This window comes from Triturus cristatus, chromosome 8 (genome assembly GCF_964204655.1).
Source record: "Triturus cristatus chromosome 8, aTriCri1.1, whole genome shotgun sequence".
NCBI classification, from domain to species: Eukaryota; Metazoa; Chordata; class Amphibia; order Caudata; family Salamandridae; genus Triturus; species Triturus cristatus.
Window position 1 is genome coordinate 1,451,969,951 of NC_140591.1, and position 15,790 is coordinate 1,451,985,740.

General features: G+C 43.1%; 1 protein-coding gene across 3 annotated transcripts in view; it reads left to right on the forward strand.

Moving 5' to 3' along the window:
* The window catches only part of ALG8 (ALG8 alpha-1,3-glucosyltransferase), a 98,456-nt gene that overhangs the window by 24,323 nt on the left and 58,343 nt on the right, over positions 1–15,790 (forward strand). For all 3 annotated transcript variants that reach the window (XM_085623243.1, XM_085623242.1, XM_085623244.1), the window contains 3 exons: positions 7,784–7,893; positions 8,714–8,781; positions 10,440–10,566. In XM_085623243.1, coding sequence (XP_085479369.1) covers positions 7,784–7,893; positions 8,714–8,781; positions 10,440–10,566 — 305 coding nt within the window. The remainder of the gene's footprint in view (positions 1–7,783; positions 7,894–8,713; positions 8,782–10,439; positions 10,567–15,790) is intronic.

Consider the following 15,790-nt stretch of genomic DNA (forward strand, 5'->3'; position numbering starts at 1 on the left):
ACATATTTACAAATGCACTATGAAAAACATAATTTAAATCAAGGAAAATGTTCCCAGAATGCAAAACACACTTGATCAAACATACTGAGAATACTCACGTACCAACCTAAAAGAAAGCAGCCTTGCAAGTGTAATATAAGCATTAAATTCTCAATAAGAAAACACCAATTAAGAGACAAAATAGCATACATAACATATACAGCAAATATATTGGCAAGTTAAATTGTATCTTAAAAACAAAAAACAAGCGCTCTTGGGGAGCACCCACACCCGCCTGCCATCTACTAACAGACGGGTGGGGTAGTCCGCCGAGAACTGTGTGGGCTTCCTTTTTATTCTCTTTAAGGCTATGAGAAGCGCCTACAGTAACGTCATCTCACGCCACTTCTACCTACATCACTTATACCTACATCACTTATACCATGGTTCGCACATTTATCAGCCGTGTCGTGTCTATCCTACTAAATGTGGAACGTAGACTAGGTGAAAGGTTATATTCTCAGGCCAAGCGCGTGTCGTAAATTGCATAGGGCAAGCAGAAAATATGTAATGCAAAGGAATAAAATATATATATCTATGGATATATGTCTTGGTTGCCACATTCATCACCCCAGCTTGACACGGCTTCGGTGGGAACTTCTCTATTCTCATGTACAGACCCAGGATGTGATGTGCTATGTCAACAGAATAGAGAGACAGTGAACTCTGCGCCAGTGAACTTTGCGCACACGGGTAGGGTGGGGGCTATCCAGGCTGGAGCAGAAGAGCCTCGCTGAGAAAGGCTCGCTGTGTTTTTTGGTCAGACAAGCCTAGAGCCTGGTGTTCAGTATAGAAGGGTGCAGAACTCTGGTCAATTTAACAAAAGGCCTACAAATTAGGCTGGCAGGGCCTACGTAGGGGTTCATACTTCAGGTGTGGGCAGAACGGGCCTGGGGTACCCTATGATAAAAAATAGACCCTCTCTCAAGACTTTGCATCATTTGACTCTGCTTGAAAGCTCTTCTAAGTCTAGCACTGCTTAATAGGCCATCCTGCTTGAAAAAACAACAAATGCATTCCTTTTGAACATTTACTTTTCATTACCAGTAACAATTGTGGTTTCTCGATATGCAGGGTAAGAAGTGCATGGCCTCGTTGATTTGTAAGAATATTTGTGTAAAGGCTCTCTTCTGCATGCAAATTGGGCAGGGGCTCTTTTTTGGTACAGAGTAGCAATGGCTGGACATTTTGCATACAACTAACCACACCACAGTGGGGCTGAGCAGAAAGTTACTTGCATACAGTCTGTTTCACAGGTGGACCATACCTCAGCTGGGCTGTTTAACAGTGGTCTTTTAACATTTTTACCTAGACCGTGGTTATTCTGACCATGGTATATTTCCATCCTTTCTGGATCTACTTTGGAGTTTTCCTCTCAAGCGATATATATGTATGCAAATTGCGAATTTGGCCAATATTCAGAAATTTGAAGTGCTTTGCTAGGCCTATATATTTTGAGAGAAAAATTGAATACATTGCATGGCACATTGTTCAGCTGTCATTCTCTTATGTTGGGGATAAGGGTGGGCTCCCACATTCTTGCCAGGCTTTATCTGAAAAGGTTGTTGATTTCTTAATAAGGACCTTTGGTTGTGCACTGAGGAAGAATGAGTGAGAGGTTTTTCATTATTGAATATTATGTCTTGGGTTTACAGCTGTAAATTCAAAGACTGATTGGCTAAAAGTGGTCTGTTTTCCAGCTTATCAAATACTTATTCATGTTTTTAGTTTTTTCTGTTTTACTTTTATTCAAAAATATAGTATGTAACAAAATAGAGTCACTGTGTCGGACCGCTAAAGTCAGGCCTATTGTTTCGAGAACATAATCATATATTTAGAGTGGACTTCACATGCAGAGTTTGCACCGGCAAAGTTATTTCCAACTCATATATTATAGGACGGGGAACTAGGCAAGGTTGCCCTGCTTGCCCCACTATTGTTTGCCATCGCTGTGGAGCCGCTAGCTGGCAACACGCGCTCGGGTGTGTAGATGTGGACTTACCGGGTGAGGTATCACTTCTCGAGCAATCTGAGAGGCATCACCTGGGAAGGATGTACTTCCGGCAGTCCCTGAATCTTTGTGTAGTTGAAAATATTGCAGTAGCAAAAATGGTGGCACTCCCTTGAATGTTATATATTTTTTCCACTCTGCTGGTCATTTTTCCTCCCCCGAATGTTCCAAGAATTTGATTCCCTAATAACTGAGCTAACTTTGACTGGTAGACATAGAGTGCCAATGTTCAAACTGTGTCGACCAACGACTGAAGGGGGCTAGCAGCACTGGATTTTGAGGCCTACTATCTAGCGGCGGTGCTCATGTGGTTCAATTATTGTATTTACTCGCAGGTGAACCCTGCCAGAGAGCTAACGTTGGCATCCTGAGCATCCAAATCTTGTTTTAGGTCCTCCTGGTGCCTGAACGCCCGCTTAGGGGAGAGCTCATGGATTTGTGGGTTGTCCGGCAGTGCTGGCAGTGCTTCCTGCAAAGTTCCCAGGCCCACTTGCCTTACTCACCAGACCTTTAACTGCGGGGGTGGGAGAAGGAGGAGGGGCACTGCAGGGGCTAGCTGAATGGTCTTCATACGGAGTGACGCTTGTAGGAGTCCTCTACAGGGACAGGGTGCTACTAACATGTGATTACTTTTAGGAGACCTTTAAAATCCCACAGGGACAGTTCTTGTTTCACCGGGCAGTGGTGGTGACGCTTTGGGACCACTGGAGAATAGGCACAGCTGACCCCCCAGCTCACCAATGTTGTCGGATTCTCTGCACTGCGAGCGGCAGGACCAAGGTAGTTTCGTGTCTGCAGGCTGATATTCTTACTCCATTAGTAGAATTTTGCCAGAAATGGGAGGAGGACCTTGCAATCTCAATCACTTTGGCAGAATGGGCCGCAATACTCGCTAACACATACACAGTCTCACAAAACGCCAGATTTTAGTTAATTAATTTTTACTTCTTGCATAGAGCGTACTTCACCCCTGGTAAAAGCCTTAGGACCTTTGGGGCAACTGAAGCATCTTTTCCCCCAGATGTAGAGAACACAGGACATCAATGCTCCATGTTATGTGGTCCTGCTCAACCCTGCTTGAATTTTGGAAAGGAGCAATGGAAGGTAGTAACAAGACCACCCGGAGAACTATCCCCTGCACTCCTATGTGCTGTTTGTTGGGGTAGCTTTCCATGTCCAAGTAAAAAGTAGGTTTATGGACCTGGCTCTGATTCTCGAGAAGCGAGAAATTACCATGGACTGGAAGGCTACCAGGTGCCCCGGCTGAGTAAATGGAGGGAGGACCGCATATTTTGGGCGGGGTACGAAAGCGCAGTGTTGTTCCAAGAGGTGAAGAGGGGTCGTGGTACCATTGACAAGGCCCAGGCGTGCAGATTGTCTGAAAGATCCTAAAGCGACTTCCCCTGACAGTTCCTTAATAGCTGTACACAAATTGGAAGAGGAACACAACTAGAAACAGTTGGCTGCATTTTGAGGTGAGGTACAACATAGATATCCACAGGGTGAAAGTGATATACAATGACCTGCGGAATGATCTGGACAGAGGCAAGTGTTGGGGGAGGAGGTTATGTAATTGTGGTTTTGTAGGGCTGAGTTCCTGTTCGTATTATGTACTCCCAATTATCATATGTCACTGTGATAATCGCATTTGAACAGAATTTAATGTACAACGTATGTCGATTCATATAACTCTTGGTACTCATGCCCTGAACTGTATTGTTTGCAATGATGAAAAATCATAATTCAATTCTGTTTAAAAAAATATATATTTATTTATATTTAGAGTGGGTCTGGGTCTGCCCCTTGCTCATAATTGGATGGCATTGTTGTCTGCTCTTCATTTGGTTTCACAGCATTCTGATTGTATGAGTTGTATCTTTCTTCTGCTAATTGAGGGACTTTTTTATTTTCATTTGTTCCATGGGAGTATACTTTGATATTTAATTTGTTTATTTTTGTGTTTTAACATGACCAGCCACAGTGTTAGAATGGTAAGTTAAAAATGACTGCTATGCGTCATTGTGCTGCAGATAGCCTTTTTCATTTACTATGTTATGTTGAGTTTGATGTAATTCTGCATGTATCTTCAATGTTGTAACAAATATGGCTCACTACACACGGCCACTGCACCATTTCATTCTCTGTGACTCACCCACACCGGAGACCTTTTAGTCCTTTTGCTGTTTCCATTTATGTACACAGTTGGGACCAGATATAGCCTCCCTGTCACGAGGCCTATGTACCTCCAACTTTTTATTGGGCTCTAGCTCCCTAAAGCGTGTTCCCATGCATTCAGTGTGCCCCACCTGGGAACTCCAAAATTACAAGAGTTCCACTTAGTGGTGTGCACAATACTTGTGCCTGCTTTCTCCACAGCGCGTATGTCTGAAACTACATGTGATAGCTAATTTCTGTGTTTACAATAAACAGCGGATTCACCCTTTATCATAGAGGGCAGCAAAAGCAGAAATGGGCTGCTCCCGTCCCATGCCTGCCCCATCTCTCCTAGATGTGTGATTGCTAAAGTCACACCCACCAGAGATCTGACATTCCCTTTCCAAGGACCTGCATTTAATAAGAAGGCTGCTGCTTTCTAATTCTAGCCATTCCAAGTATGTGATTTAACCTTGGGTGTGCAAGATACGTTCAGTTTTTTACAGAATGCATCACAAGTACACAGTGGAATTCTCTGAGTTCATCTGTGGAACTATGTAAGTTGGAGCTCATACCCACTTTGTGAAAAAGTCCAGTCTTTGTGAAATCCCTTATCACAGTCTTTTAGTTGAGAATATCCTCTGCATCTTTTTACGTTTCGCCTGAGACAGTGCATGCCCCTCTGCTTGTGAGAAATGTTGTTAGTTTACAGGGAGAGAATGTGGTCCGTCGGCTACACTGCTGACTTTGGTGCTGGAAACCAGGGTTCAAGTCTCGGGGTCGGGTCCACATCCTGCGATTCTGGGCAAATCACTTAATCTCCCCGTGCCTGAATGTGTAATGTAAATACGGTGCTAATGTAAAGCGCTCCAATACCTCCGGGTCGAGTTTGCGCTATATAAATATGCAACAAAAAAAACAGGGGCTTACAGCCTGCCCATTACTTACCATTGGGTGGCTTCATTGTCACTTATTTGCTTGCTTGTGTTTGGTCAGCACATGCCGTCTTCACTTCCTCTCTTTGACATTCCCCTCAAGCATGGCCCAAGTACTTGCATCCTTCTACTGCATGCACTTTCAGAGAAACTTTTTCTTTTACTTGAAGCACCCCATAAGGGTGCATATATTTGCAGGCCATCGCCCTCATGTGTTTCTACCCCACCACTTGTGTTGCTCTCTCTTTTACCTGTATGTTTGGGTACCCCTCCATGGTTGCTTGCCCATACCTGCTGTCCCTGCTGTTGCTTGCCCCCTCCGTGATGTTGGTTGCCCTGCCACACACCCTCCCTCTCCATTATATTTGTTGCTCCCTTTTTGTGATTTTACTTGCTGCCAACCCTCTCTTTACATTATTTTGCTCGTCCTCCTGCCCTTCCGTCCCTCTCTTGAATGTTGCTTGCCCCCTCCTGTCCCTTTCCATTATGTTGCTTTCCCATTCTACTTTTGGTATTACTAAAAATAAATATAAATTTGATATATCACATCTATATTTATTTTTAGTAATACCAAAAGTGCTTCGCTAACGCTACAACTAAAAAAAGAAACAATCAATTCAATAGCTCTAAAAAGACCCTGGCAAAACATTGCTTGTTTAAAGAAGCATGTATTAAGATTGAGCTAAAGATAGAAAAGGCATATATATATATCATCACTCATATAGTTGACAACGCTCTCACAATGCTTGACCTGAACGAATCTTGCCCACTAATACTACTCGACCTCTCATCTGCGTTTGATACTGTCAAACATGACAGTCTACTGAGCCTTTTCGAATGTAGGATGGGGCTCTCAGGCACTGTACTAAAATTGTTTGCTTTTTTTCTCAATAACAGGAAGAAGAGAGTCAAATCCAATCAAACTCTATCCAATTCCAGTCCCTGCATTCTGGGGTGCCCCAAGGGTCCTCGCTCTCCTCCATGTTTTTCAACCTTTTCATTGAACCTCTTACTGTAATCCTCAAAGCATCTAACATCCAATATCACATGTATGCGGATGACACGCAATTGTACATGAAAATCTTTTCCCCTGAAAATATCAAGATACCCAACGGAACCCTAGACAAAACCCAAAATTGGTTAACCACCAACCACCTCAAACTAAACGCCGTTAAAATGGAATTTCTCCTCTTCTCACCGACCAAGCAAGCCCCCACTGTTGAGAAATATTTTAAAAATATCTCCGCTCTCAACAGCACACCACACATCATAGACTCTACGAAATCGCTTAGAATAGTGCTGGATAAGAACCTAAACATGCAGGATCACATCAGCACACCTAACAAAGGAGCGAACTTCCAACTGAGCATCCTAAGGAAACTCAAACCCTTTCTCCCCAAGATGACTTCAAATGTGCGGTGCAAGCGTTCGTCATCTCACGGGTGGAATACGGCAGTACTACTCTCTGCGGGCTACAAGACACTAATTAGCCCCCCTCACAATCCAGCCACATTCCTCTGAAATCTCTTAACTGGCTTCCATTGAGGCAAGGATTCAATTAAAACTTGCATGTATGACCCATAGAGCTCTGCATTTCAACACTTCTCTGTACCTGGGAAATATGCTCAAACTGTCTGGTGGCTCCCGTTCCTCAAGGAGCTCCAGTACCTTGCTGCTCAAGCCGAAGAAATTAAAAAAAAATGAAAACCTGCAATCGTACATTCTCAGGTATTGCCAAAAGAATCTGGAACTCCCTTCCTGCAGAAACGAGACTGATTCCTTCAACACTTGCCTTCAAAAGGGAAGTGATAGCTTTACTGATGAGCAAGGCGCTGAACTAGAAGCTTTTCTCTTTTTGTCTCCTATCGTGTACAGCTGATTAATTTGCTACTTGGCAATTGTACAGCCCCAATGCCAGCCTCCATTATGTCATTTTGTACTTGATGTTATCTCTATATATATCATTACTTTTCTCCCACAATTATCTACTTATGTTTCCTGCAACTCATATGTAAAGCGCTCTGATATCCACCAGGGTCATGTTCGCGCTATATAAAACTTTTACAATTAATAAATATACTTGCTTATAGGGGCTTTCTACCATCCTACATCATCCATAGGTTTGTTGTTGGCATTGATATTTTTCTTCCGCTCACCACCGCTTGCAGAATGGGATAATGGTCAGCTAAGTTCACTATGAGTGACAGCATTCTGCCCTTTCACAAGGAGCCCATCCCCATATGAATTAGAGCCCTTCAGTGCCAGGGACTGCTGTAGGAATATGTGTTTTTTGAGATCAAGAAAATATTAATGTTTTTTGCAAACAAAATGGTTATATTGTTTGAGTGCCAGACCGCTCCTCCAAAAATAAAGTTTTGCAAAGTCCATGACAAAACAAAACAACCTTTGACAAAGCCTAAAAGCTGGTTGCCACACCAGACCTATTGGCTTTGTCAATGCTAATGTCTAATTACAGTTAGCAACATTTGCTAATGAATAGACATCCAGCTCGGATGTCCCTTCTGAATCTCCAGTGCCTGAAAGTCAGTGATGTGTAAGTGCCAGGTAAATCCAACATAGTTCCTTGTCACTAAGTTGTGGATGTGTGTTTACCTTTCTAACTTCCTCTTTTGTTTGGATGCAGGTGTTGCAAATGTGTTGGCAACAAGAAAGAGAAAAAAGAGGTTTTGGAGAGACCCGCCTTTGTCCTTGCTGCCCTGCTCCTGTGGAACTTTGGCTTATTAATTGTGGATCGTATCCTTTCATTTGACACAGGCAATTTATATTACAACACATTTTTCTTCAATCTGAAGATATATCTCCTGTGGTGAACTCAAGCCTTGTGCACTAAGGGATATTCCATTGGTGTATGAATTTCACAGTTCTGAATCTGGTTGTTTCTCTGGGTCAGCCCGTCCGTTGGAACTTAGGATCAAATTTAAGAAACCTTTTTGCATTTCCAAACAGCACATTTGCGGAATCAGGATGTTTGTGATAATAAAAAGGGCTTTTTATTATGTAGGAAACCCAAAAATCATCAATACATCAACCCGTTACAAAGGGCAACTCGAGTTTTCGACCAAATATTAATTCACTATTTGGAAAGGCCGTGTTTAGGGCGTCTATTTCAAAAACCGAATCACATTGGTAGGTAATAACACCAAAAATGTATAAGAAACCAGTCTTGATGAAAGCCCAGGACCTATAGAGGCTATTGGAAAGGGCTTTCCCCTGTGCACCCAGGATCTGGAATACCTTCCCAACCCAGAACAGGAAGACTTTTCCCCTTACCCTCCATTTGCATGAAGAAATGAAGACCTGTCTCTTCATGCACCAACTTGTCCTTGTGCATCCTCCAACATATCCACCTTTTTCTGAAATATTCTATCCTTCTGCCTCAAGTTTTCTCTTCACTTACCCCCCTATTACTTCCCTGTCTCTCTTCTGCTTAGGTGTCATTTTCCCAATACTTTAACCTATATGTAGCTTGCAGTCTGTGTTTTTGTAGGTGTGTGCCTTGAGTACCAATCACAAAAACTGTTTTTTCATGAAGATTTCCTTATCCGAATCCAAGATATTCACTTCCAGTATAATGGATTTTTATTTGGCTTGATGCTTCTTTCCATTGCAAGAATGTTCCAGGTATACATTGTGTATAATTCCTTTACGTTTATAGCACTTGACTATTGTGAGAAAATGTACATCACCGCTAGTGAGATTAACGCAAGACAACTGGAGATATTAGCACTCTTTCACATTAATTTCACCAAATGGGTTCTGCAATGTGCTCTAATGTAAGAAAGCTATTACAATCTGGTGACTTGTGGTAGGGCACCCAAGGTGTATGACTTGGTCATGTCTAGTGTACATGTCTTCCTGTTTGAGACAAAAGAATAAAAGTTCCCTGTCTTTTCACTTGTGTGCTTCTCCAAAAATATCCACAAAGATTAATTTCATTTTACAGAGCCATACTAAATCTTAATATAAATACAGTGTATTCGAACAAAGTGTGTATGTAGTATGTACTGTATGTAGAGGTAATTTCAGCCTCTTGGTGTTAAAGAAAGTATCCCAATAGAAACAATTGTAGTTTATTGTACTAGATTAAAACAACAGTCATTAGAGGCACTTATTAACACTCATGTAGCAGACCTCTGAAAGCCTTAAAGAATAGATCTGAACTAGGGTGGAGTAGCATGGTTCAGGGACCAGAATTCTATCACTCCCTGCCTTGTACATGTTCTGTGTCTAGGTTTTCAATTGCTCTCAGTACACTGATAATTTAGCATATATGTTTGCAAAGATTATATGTAATAAGCCTTGTAGCAGGAAGATCCCTTTTTTTCTAAGGCCAGTCAAATGCCTACATTTTAAGTGTTCAGATGCACATATCTGTTTCTTTGTATTGCCATATATGTTCCACGTAAGCCTACCCTTTGAAATGGGTAATAAGCAAGAGAGAGAGAGAGTAGAAAGAGTAATTTAAGAACATATGTGTGCATGCTGCACACAACATTGAACTGAATTACATTCTACAGCGGTGTAATGTCACTGTGTTGCACCAGTTGCACTATAGCTGGTTTAATGATAGAACTTGTTGCTGAGTTTTTGTGGAATGTGCATGTTGATGCAAAACCAATGTTGCAATCACTGAATGGAGAGAAGGTTAAGTTACTTTTTTTTAGCATGCAGACTTTAAAAAAAAAAATCAAACCTTATTGGTAGTTTGCTTTGTAAGTTTTAAAAAAGTGATCTCTTGTATGGACATGAGCCCGTTTAGGGCAGTCATTGCTTCTGAGATTTGTTGACCATGTGTGCATGTTTAATTGGATATGGCTGCTCGATTCTGTACTTTTGTAATCTTTTCATGCAAAAATGGAAACCTGTTTCCAGCTGTGAGGCTACTGCAGCAATAAGTAGGGGACTAAAGGCCCAAAAACGGGCTTCGCCTCTTGGTGACTGCTACCGCTCTTCAAACATCATCGTAGTCAGCAAACATCTCTATCCCCGAGTGCTGCAAAGGGGAATTGAAGGGTGGGTCAAAGCTAGTTTCAGAACTTAAACCAACATTTAGTTACTTTTTTGCCTAGTACAATGTTTTGACCACATGCTGTATGCTAGGTAATACACAAATACTCTTGAGCATGCTGGTTGGAGTAGGTCATTGCTCTGACCCCTGTCTGAGTCTTCCCTCTGCTCCTGCTTCTCCTCTCTATTTCATATATCTGCGCAATCTACTTTTTGACAATGCTTATTGTTGTTGTAAGAGAATAACATAGTTTTTTGTTGATCTGCAACAGAAAAGACATTTGGAAGGGGCCTTACTTTTTGCTGTTCTTCTAAACTTCAAGCATATTTACCTCTATATTGCCCCAGCATATGGAATTTATCTGCTGAGATACTTCTGCTTCACTGCAAATAATTCAGGTAAGTAGTATGATTGTGCATTAACATTTATTTAACAGCAAATACTTTTTTTTTTCATTTCAAAATATCTTTATTGAAAAGTTTTATGAAAACAAAAAAGAGAAACAGTACAGGAGTTGGGATCAGGGCGAGGGCCCCCGAATACCCATGACTGTGTTTCACCGGGTCAGCAGATAGCTGTCAACATTAGACGAACACCATACCAGTGATGTCCCCCCGAAAACTCCAACTCCCGAAGAGGGGGAGGAAGAAAAAAGAAAGAAAGAGAGAGAAAGGAGAGAGGGTGAATGGAGAGACAGAAAAGAGGGGAAGAAAAGAAAGGGAGAGTTATCCGGCGCCTCTAGCTTCACAATAATATACTGTGATGCAGCATCAAGTGTCCGTTCTAACAGTAGCCATGGTATGATGACAACTTGCGAATTTTCTTCTAGAGAATAAAGTCATGGCGGCTTATGAGAAGCAAAGTAGTCATCCAGGGTAGACCATATGTTCCTCGTGGAGGATTTCCAGGGTGACTGTTGTAGGACAATACTATCTGCTCCCCTGAGATGAATGACCCAGTTCATCCAGCACTTGTAAGAGACCTTGCTAGTGTCCTTCCAATTGGTGAGTATCATTTTAACTGCAGAAATCAACAGTAGATCAAGGAGATCACGATCCCCCTCCGAATGCAAGTCCTCCTGTAAAAAAGCAGTTACCACGGATGACAAGGACCTAGGAAGAAGACAGTTAAATAATTTATACAAAAACAGATAGACCTTATCCCAGAAGGGTTTCACAATAGGACAGTGCAGAATAAGGTGAGCCAAATCCCCTTTGTCTTGCTTACAATTCCAGCACACATCGTCATCCCGGATCCCCACGGAAAACAGCCTGGCCGGTGTCCAAAAGGCTTTGTGTAATAGCCAAAATTTCGTTTGGGAGAGGACTGGGGAAATCTTATTACATGTGACTGATCTCCATAACTGGGGCCAAGAAGCATCGGATAGCTGAGTATCAGACAGATCGTTCCAGTAGCTTACCACCTTAGAATTAAGCTTGGAGGATTTGGGGCGCAGAAGTCGATAGATTTGGGAGACTTGATGACCAAGCCTATTACGTTTTGCCACAAAGTTGGGAAGCGAAGGGGAGCTGGGAGACATTCTGGATTTCGTAATGGCAGCCCTCACTTTCAGGAAATTATAGAATTCGATATCAGCCAAGTGGAAGCGGGTTTGGAGATCCCTGAATGTCATAGGATATGTGCCATCCATCAATTGGTGTGGAAAAAAGATACCTCTTCTACACCAAGAGTCAAGGAGTAAAGGTTCGCCATTATAAAGGAACTTGGAATTAAGCCAAAGTGACTCCATATCGGATCCCCTCATACCAACCTCCAAGGACCTGTCCACTTTTAAGAGAGCCAGTTTAGTGTTCCTAAAGATGGATCTGGAGTGGGCGGCAGCAAGGCGGTTGGCCGTGAGAACTGACAGAGGACGTATGTTCTGTAAAAGAGCCCCTTCCACCTCCAGCCACACCGGCGTATAGTGATCAGGAGGAGAGACCCAGAGCAAACCCTGTCTCGCTAGTAAGGCATATTGGTATAAACGAAAGTCTGCAAGGTTAACGCCGCCCATAGACTTGTCAAGCCTCAATTTACGGATGCTGATTCTGGCTTTTTTACCACGCCATAGAAAGGACGTTAGAAGAGTATCTAGTTTATGGTGAAAGGAGTCGGTAAGTAGCAATGGCAACATACTGATGAGATAATTGACTAAAGGAGTAACCATCATCTTGATAGTTTCAATTCTCCCCCACCACGTGATGAATTTAGGGGACCAGGTTTCCAGGAGTGTTTTAATTTTCTGCAGGAGTACCTTCTCATTTTGATACAGGGTTTCCATGATGTTATTACCAAATTCAATCCCCAGGTATTTGATGAAACTCGATTGCCAAGCTAACCCAGAGTCCCCCAGTATGTTGCTAGTACAAAAAACGTTCAGTGGTTTAACCTCCGATTTATCTCTGTTAAGTTTGTATCCAGAGTGCAGAGAATACTCTGCAATCGTCTCCATTAGGGCAGTAATGGAGGAGTCTGGACGCTCTGTAACTATCAAAATGTCATCCGCGTACGCGGCCAGTTTGACCCGGATGCCGTTGATATCCACACCCGCAATATCCCTGTTAAGTTTGATAGCCTGAAGAAGGGGTTCTAGCGCCAGAAGAAAAAGTGATGGAGACAGAGGGCATCCCTGCCTGGTACCCTGATATAGGGGGAAGGGTTCCGAAAGAGCCCCATTGACAGCTATACGCCCAGTCGGTTTTAGGTAGAGTGACATAATCATTTTAATAAAGTCCTTACCCAGGCTAAAAGAATGCAGACAACGCTCCAGGAACGGCCAAGAGACTCTGTCGAAGGCCTTCTCGGCATCTAATGTGATGGCAATCGAGGGCACAGTTTTGGTTGCAGCGTTTTCTAATACGTGGCATAACAGTCGTGTGTTGTCATTAGATAAACGGTTACGGAGGAACCCCACCTGGGAGTTGCTTATCAATTTATGGAGGACCGAATTGAGTCTGACCGCGAGAATTTTGGCATAGATTTTGCAGTCAACATTTATAAGCGAGATTGGCCTATAGTTTTTTGGAAGAACAGGGTCCTTCCCCTCCTTGGGGATAACTACAATGTTTGCTTCAGTCATGGAATCGGGTGTGTGTCCAGTATCGGCCATATGATTAAAAACCTGCAACATAACAGGACCTAACTGGGTTAAGAAAGACTTATAAAAGGATGCCGTGAAGCCATCCGGCCCTGGGGCTTTATTTTCCTTCAAGGACCTGACCGTCTTATCTAGTTCCGAGCTACTGATTTTCATTGCTAGCATGGTAGAGTCATCGTCTGAAAGGCATGGCAGATTAAGATCACGGAGAAAGGCAGAACACTTCTCAGTGTCGAAAATCTGGTTATTTGAGTATAGGTCCTGATAGAATTGTTTGAAAGTATTAAGAATGGCCTTGTGAGATGTGTGGGTTAGGTTATTAGCGTCCTTGATGGAAGAGATTATGTGTTGATTTTGTCTATGCTTAAGGTATGAAGCCAAGAGTTTCCCCGCCTTGTTGGCCTCGCAGAGATTTAGTGCCTTAAATTTATTAATCCACACCCCCGCTCGTTCACTCAGTATCTTATTGTATTCATACTTCTTCTGTGTCAGAGTCAAGAGTAGATTGGAGTCATTCAAGGAGGCAATATGGGCGGTCTCTAAGTCTCTAATTTCCCGTTCTAATTGAAGGAGTCCCTGGTTCAATCGTTTATTTATTTTAGTTTTTATCGCAATGATTGTCCCCCGTATAGTGGCCTTCAAAGCGTCCCAGTGTGTGTTTATATTAGTGTCAGACACCTTATTATGGTCAAGGTATTCTGAAATGGCCTCCGTAATCTTTTTTTATCTTCAGGATCCGATAGGACATCATTGTTAAACCGCCACCGTTTGGTAGTTTGTTCTCTGTGGCTACCGGTCAGGGTGAGAGAGATGCAAGAGTGGTCGGAAATCAATCGTGGAGCAATATTAGAGGACTCAATGAGGCTGGTGTATGCACCGGAAACAAGGATATAGTCGATCCTAGAGTATGAATTGTGGGGGGGCGAGTAGAAAGTATAATCCCTTGAGTCTGGGTGTTGGAGTCTCCAGGAATCTTTAAGGTTAAATTTTGAGCAAATAGAGGTGAGCTCAGCATGCGCGCTTGTGGGGTGGTATTGGCAAGTGGACTGTCTGTCAATTATCGGGTCCAGGGGGAGATTGAAGTCTCCTGCCATTATTATCAAATCTTCCCGAGGGATACCATCAAGCTTGTCGGAGACGCCCGACCAAAAGGTGGGATCATCTGTGTTGGGCCCATAAATATTGATCACATGGAATACGTCTTCGCCCCTCCTCAAGTGAGTGAGCAAGAAACGGCCCTCATCATCGTGCTGGGAGGATTCTAGCGTGATGTTAGCAGATCTCGAGATCAAGGTTAAGACCCCTCGCTTCTTCTTAACTGCCGATGAGCATGCCAATTGCGAAATCCAGCTGCCCTTTACCAGATTATTGTCTACTTCGGAAAGCTTAGTCTCCTGTAGGAGAACTATATCACTTTTGGTTTTGGCTAAATACTCCAAGACCTTACGTCTCTTCACAGGATGGTTAAGGCCCTTGACATTCAGGGAAGCTATCTTCAGATCACTCAGAAGGATCCCCTGCTTGTCAGTGGTCATGAGTAATGTGTCTATATGGTGAATTCAACAAGTATGGGTCGTAACATAAGAACAAATGTGAAAGTTCTAATGACACCGGTGCAGGCCCAATGTGGGCGCCAATATAAACATACAACCATAACTGTATTCCACATCTGGAAACCGGACAACCCCAACCCGAACAAAGCATACGGTACATAGGCCACTTGTCATGTCTAGAGAGTAGGAGGCGCCAGATAGAGAGAGGAGACAGGCAGAAGGAGGAAAGGGAAGAGAAGAGAAGACTACAGGAAAGTAGAAGGAGAGCAATTGAGGAAGCAACTGTGAAAACCATCAATGGTCGTATAAACGTGGGCGCTCTCAACCCCAATCCCCCCCACACCCACCCACCCCACCCCACCCTCAAAACCTAGCATGTGGGAGGTGCGACGACAGAAGCGTCCACCCGCCCCCCAGGGGAAACAACATGGTCGAAATATATACATAAACATACCTTCCCAGTATCCAACTTTCAAAGAGCCGTTGGTAAGAATGCAATTCAAGTACAAATAACTGTTGACATATCAGCATGGCAAATCCCACAAAGAAAGATCCATACCACCCATAGGACACAAATACCAAAAGAGCCAATATATCCCATCGGAACACCTGAACCGGGCAATAGCAAAAGGAGCAGAGGAATCAGTACATGCGTCACGCCGGGCCCGGTGAGGATTTTCTCTTGCTGGCCAGAAGCTGCGACGAATCCATCTCCTGAGTAGGAGGGCCTTCCAAATAGGAGGCAAGAGCACCGGGGTCAGTGAAAAAGAGGTGTCTCCCCCCCTCGGTGATCTTGAACCTAGCCGGCCCTACAAAGGAGAACAGAATACCTCTGGATTTCAGTTTGTCTCTCAAGCTTAGGAACCCCCTACGAGTGTCCACAGTAGGTTTCGAAAAGTCTTGGGTAAAGATGATTTTGTTACCCTTCCAGCTGAGGTTGTGATTTTTCCTGGCATGGGCAAGTAATGCTTC